Raw genomic sequence first — 5967 nt, 5'->3', positions numbered from 1 at the left:
TCCCTGCATAATCCCCTTATCGCCTGCCGAAGATATGTATATTGATCCTGGCTGGGAAGTTGGAGTAATGGGAGGTAGGGGCATGGGGACACCCAGGTGCCCCCTCACCATGTGGTGGTGACCCTGCCATGCTCCGTCACAGCCCGTGAATTCTTCCTGGGACTGCACTTGCGTTCTCAACCCAAACATCCAGGCTGGGCTTTGGGTTTGCTTCTCCAAGGCTTGGTATCAAGTAACCCACATGCCCAGTGATAGAACCTGCTGCTCCTGTCCTTGCGTCCCCCATCCTCCTCTTTGCCACCCAACTCGACGTGCAAAACCACAAGTAGTAAGTTCTCCAAAAAAAACGGGCCTTTTTATTGAGTGTTTTTATAATGGCATGAACATGGCACCACCTTTGGGAGGCCAAGCCTGAGACAGCAGATTTCAGCCTGTCTGTACCTCCTCTGACGCGTGGTGGTCCTGCTCCGGTAGTTTCAGGCAGTTCTTTTGTTTGAGGCAACACAGGCACCATAACTTTTATTTCCAAAGGGGCCCTAACTCCTGTCTTCACAGTAGACTTAAACATTTATCAGCTGGTGCTTCAATGGCTTTCGGTGGGACTTGAGCTGTGAACTTCTTGATCTTTTGCCTGCTGATGCCAAGAGCAAAACTCCTGCTGACCTCAGCCGTGCAGCATCAGGCTTGAAGGACCAAGTTGTTGAAGGTACCAAAGTGTGCAGAGGTGCTTCCTGGGACTTTCTAAAGTGTGTTCCCAACACTAAAAGCAACTTTGAAGTTGGACTTTGGGTCGGTTTAGACAGAGTACGTCCTGGTTGCTGCTGGTGTGAGCATTGATTTGTGGCCTCTGAAGAGGTCGAGCAGCCAGAGCGCGTGGTTCCTGGAAGGAGAGTGCTGCCACGGAACTGGTGTGCTTCTCACTAGCCCGAGACTGCCTGGTAACTAGATTCCTGTTTTGCTTATCCTTAGGTCCTTCAAGAGGAATGATCCCGTTAACCCATACCATGTGAATTCGGGCTATGTTTTTGCCCCAGCAACCAGCGCAAACGATAGCGAGATATCCAGTGATGCCCTGACGGACGACTCCATGTCGATGACGGACAGCAGCGTGTAAGTACTTCGTGTCGGCCTTTTGGGATGCAGCATCTGGGGATCAGCTGTGCCGACGTGCAGTGGGGGCTTTCGGGAGGGATGCAACCGGGGCCGTCACCCTCCTTCTGCTCGGGTTGGCTAGAGACGACCGAAACTGAGGTGTGCTCCCAAACCCAGGGGTGTAGCAGGGCATGGTAGCCTTGCTCTTCGTGCAGTGGCCGGAGGTATTGGATGGAGTAAAATAATGAATCTCTCTGTTGCCATTTTGCCAACTGCAGCTGAGCAAACGTGTTTTCCGCGATGCTAATGGTGCTGCCTGACTAACCCAAGGAGCAGCGTATCTCCCTCAGCCTTTGTCTTGAGGCCAGGCTTCCTTAACTAGTTACCAGTCATCAAAGAGGAGGAGATTACTTCCTGTAGGAAGTACTTTCTGTAATTAAGGTTCATCACTAATGTCAGAATGTACATTAATAGGGCCGGTGACCTGAAGGGGCAAATAGCTGCTCATCTAGTGTGGCTGGGGCAGTCTTCAAAGAGCCATTTGTATGGAGCTGTGTGGGTCAGGTCTGGGTGTTTCAGGAGCATAGGGATGAGAGGTGATGCTGTGGCTGAGCCCAGGAGTTGCAGGATCTGTCTTTTCCTAAGCCCAGGAGTTGCAGGATCTGTCTTTTCCTCCTGACTCCTGAGAAACATGCAACTGGGAGCAAGTCGTGTGACTGTCCTCCCTCAGTTTGCTTTCCCCAGCAGGAGAGAGAAGTGATGGTTTTGTATCTGGGGATGGAGGAGACAATAAGACTCAATGCTCCTGAGGACCATTTTCTTCAACTGGGGAGAGAGCAGATGTTGCCATTTGTGTTTCATGATCTTCACTTAAGTACAAGTGCTCTGGAAGAGTCCACCTGTAAACAGAGCGCTGCATTTCTGGTCTTCCATCTCCTGGGTGAAACTTCTCCAGTGTTTCTGTCAGGTGTGTCTGTTTCTCTGTGTGCTCCTTGGAGAGGTTTGCATGCTGGGTTTTTAAAGTCAACAGTGCTGCGTGATGATGCATACCAGAAAACAGGGATTTACCAAAAATCCTTGATGCATAAACAAAAGCTTTATTTTTTTTTTTAAAATGCACATGTGTGTTTTGAACTGATATTGTGGAAAAAAATAGTTTGTTGTCCCACCAGATTCCCTTATTGAACAATATTGGCATTAAATAAAAGAGCTGAATCATAGGGTGACTTCTTTATTTCTTCTTACTGGCTCTGGTTGTATGTGATCATGTGTCAACAGAGCATTCATTGGGTTAGTCATTTCTGGACCAGTGTAGGGTCACTTGGGATTCACAGGGCTAGGATTATACCCTCTCTTCACAGCAATGCCAATTGTAGGCCTTATACAGATGAGAGCACTGAGTGAGAAATAAAGTGCATGGTGGATGAAAGGCTTAACTGAATCGCTTTCAGCCCATTGTTAGTCCAGGGGAGCTTAGCGGGGATGAGAGGGCAGCAGCCCGCTTTGAAATTTGCTTGAACAAGTGAATAGGAGCTCCCCATAAAGCCGAGCGTGAAAGGAGCCTGCCTGTTTTTTCCTGCCGTAACAATGGCCCGCGCAGGCTGTGAGAGTTTGGGGAAGCTTGGCTGATTAAACTGCCCGCAGCTCCAGGTTGGGGGGCGGCGGGGAGCCTTTGGGGCGAGGCAGGGAGAGGCAACGGGACGGCGGAGGTTGCGAAAAGGGACGTTTCCTGCTCCAGAACCGGGCATCCCCGGAGCCACCTCCCAGCCGGGCACGCCGGGGGTTGGTGGAAGCGGGAGAGGTAAATTGGCAGTGGTGGAGGAGGCCGGGCTTGAAAGTCGAGGCTGATGTAAAACTTCCTCCGCGGAGGCGAAGGGCCGCTGCCAAGATCGCAGGGAAACGTGTGGGATTCGCACGCCGGGGAAACGTCGGGTATTCGCACGCCCGGCGCTGCCGGTTGCTTGAGGTGCTGGGAAGGTGTTTGGGGAGCAAACCCGCCGGGAGCTGGGACCCTCTTCTGCTGGCCGGGTTTTACCCCCCTTTAACAGAGGACCCGGGTTTATTCTGTTTCATCAGTGCAAATTAGTTCTTTTGGCTTATAGTGGTATCAACTGAAGAGGAAAAACTTGTTTTGGAAAAGTCTTGTCAGACATAGCAGTGAAGTGAGGTGTTTCGGTTTTGTTTTTTTTTAAATAAATCTAAATCCGAACTGTACTGGAATTAGGAGAGGTCTCCAAATAATGCACAATCTGTCCTTTTTTTTTCTGTATTATAGATGCCAGGGATCAATCTGTCTGTATATATTTTGTAATAGCCACAAAGCGTCATGCAAATTTATATTTCCATTTCTTGATTGGGGCGGGGGGGAGAGGAAAGGGGATTTTTTTTTTTTATTTGCTTATATCTTATTTATGGATTTACTTTGGACACAGGGGAATGCTGCTGAGCAAACTTCAAATATTACCTTATCTTACAAACCAGGCTTTTGATGTTGGCAAGATCAGAGGCTTGTTTCAGAGCCGTTGCCAAATGAAGATGGGAGTGAATGCATATGCGCATGAGTCTGATATTTCAAAGCAGCAGTAAAACTACATTCAGGTTAGGTCAGGCACATCTGAGTCAAAAGGCTAAGATAATTGGCTCAGCTTAAATGGCAGCTGACTGGGTAGAAGACTTCAAACTAGTGTTTCCCCCAGAAACAGATTGGCTTAGCCCCAGCCTGGTTAGCTGAAATGTTTATAATTAAACTCTACTATTTCGTGCCTAAACTCTGTAGCTCTTCAGCCCGCAGCTCTTAGTAGCCAAGAAAGTGAGCGTGAATGTTTTTGCTGCTGGAGCACGGGGAGAGGTGGCACCTGGAGAGCTGGGGTTAACCCTTGTCCTGCGCCGAAACCTCTGGCCAAGCTCAGCTTTTTTGTTCCCAAGGGACTTTCTCCTGGTCAAGGGGAGTCTGCTTCAGCATCAGGGCCGTCCCCCCTGCCCCCTGTATCTCTTACTGTACTGCTCCTGGCTCCAGCTCCATCCATCCGTCTGGCCCTCCTGCAGGGGAGATCACCCCACGTCAACCCTGGCCTTGTCCCCTTCCCTCCATTTTATATGGAAAAACCTCAGTTTAGGTAGAGTTCATCAAAGTGGCTGCAGAAGTCCATTCCCCAGGTTGACTTTTCCAAGCTGCTCCACAGCCTTCCCATCCCAGGGAAATACCTCTTTTTGTCTCTTTTTTTATTTCTGACATATTTTTTTTAAAACAAATTCTGCACGTTGATCCAAGTTGTAAAACTGTTGTGGCAAGGCAGGGCTGTGGAAGCAGGGAGCGGGGCTCTCCAGTGCAGCTGGAGGAGTTTTAGGGTGAAGGAGCAGATTTTGTACCAACCTGAACGAGGCCCAATTTTAAATAAAGCGAGGAGCCATGCTGTTGGGTCAACATTGCTTTTCCTCCTCCATAGCCTGTCTCAGGATTGTCCCTTTGACCAGACATGGTCCCCCTGGAGCTGGGAGCGTGGGGACAGCCCACAGGGAGGAGATTGCTCCCAGCTCAGTGGCCGCAGCAAAGGGGTTGGGGGTGGCATCTCATGGTTGCAGACCTGGAGGAGAGGTGGGGAGCTCAGGGGTCCCTGTTGTCCCTTGGTGGGGTGTCCTTGGGTGCCTCGTGTCGAGCGCGCAGACCTTCAGCTGCTTCCCCATCTGGCCTCTTGGGCTGCCATCTACAGAGGGCACCTCCTCTTTTATTGGATATGTCAAAGGGGTTAGTCCTGATGCATGTACAGTGCTCCCGCTGGTATTTTTACTTCCCTTTAAAATGCTTATTTTAGTGGTTATTCCCTCTATCGAAGGTCTTCCCTTAAGAGGCTCAACAAGCCTCAGTTAACGAATGCTTCTCTGAAGGTACAGATGATTCAGTTTTCACCTTAGATTTGCTTTTCCCCCATCCTCCCCAAAAGCCAAGGTGTATCATGTCCCCCAAGCCCTGTTGTCCTTGGGTTCCCGGAGCAGAAAGGCTTGGTGGCCACCAGCGGCTGCGGCTGGTGGCCGTGGCCGGCTGTGTGGGCTGGTGTGTGCTGGGCTGCTTCCCCAGAGAGTTCTCCAGAGCCCCGTGTTGTGCAGCGGGTGTGTAAGGACAACCAGCCCCTGCTGCTCGCAGTGCGCCGCGCGTTCGTGGACCACGCCTGGAGGTGACTGATGTTCCTCTTGTGGCGTCGAGGACGTCCCCAGCGCTCCAGCCTTGCTCTCGATTACTGTAAAGATTTGTCCAACTTTATTAAGATGAAATTGGTCTGGCCTTTCACTCCATGCTTCGCAGCTTAATCTTGCTCATTAAAGCAATTTAATGGCAGCTGAACGCTTTGGCCAAGATCCTCACAAAGGCCTGAGATAACGCGCTTCAAGCCTGGAGCGATGGCGTCTCATCGTCCTCCTCTAGAGAAGGGACCTGGTGTCTCCGCGAGGGCCTTCCCTTACACCTCGTCTCCAGCTGCGTGCCCGAAACGCGTCGGCGTGTGCCCACGGGAGGTGGCACACCGGTGCCACCTTGGCTGTGCTGGCAGCAGCGTGGGGCCACCGCTGTCTGCTCGGCCGCCACCGCTCCTCCTTGGGCAGGAGCTGTTTTCTCCGCTAGGGAGATGAGTCAGGTGTGGGGGCAGGTGGATGAAAGAGACCGGAGATCAAGGTTATTCAGCCAGTCTGAGGGAAGGGGTGGAATTAGACATTCAGGATCTCCAGGCATGTTCTTCCGGCTGTCCCCACTGTCTGTAGAAGGCCCTTTAATCCTCACCAAGGTAATTTTTTTGGGGGTGGACGGATGAAAACATCCCGCGTCGCCTCGAGCGGGCTCTGCAGGGGGCTGTTCCCACCAGTGCTCCTCGTCTGGTTTCTCCT

The 5967-nt window shown here is 51.2% G+C and overlaps 1 protein-coding gene across 1 annotated transcript in view; it reads left to right on the top strand.

Moving 5' to 3' along the window:
- AXIN2 (axin 2) overlaps nucleotides 1–5967 on the top strand; it is a gene marked incomplete at its 3' end in the record, with an annotated part of 14630 nt that overhangs the window by 5787 nt on the left and 2876 nt on the right. The window contains exon 2 of the mRNA XM_009869798.1: nucleotides 970–1110. Coding sequence (XP_009868100.1) covers nucleotides 970–1110 — 141 coding nt within the window. The remainder of the gene's footprint in view (nucleotides 1–969; nucleotides 1111–5967) is intronic.

The sequence above is a fragment of the Apaloderma vittatum genome, unplaced genomic scaffold (genome assembly GCF_000703405.1).
Source record: "Apaloderma vittatum isolate BGI_N311 unplaced genomic scaffold, ASM70340v1 scaffold34245, whole genome shotgun sequence".
Taxonomy (NCBI): domain Eukaryota; kingdom Metazoa; phylum Chordata; class Aves; order Trogoniformes; family Trogonidae; genus Apaloderma; species Apaloderma vittatum.
This window is presented reverse-complemented; position numbering and strand designations above follow the sequence as displayed.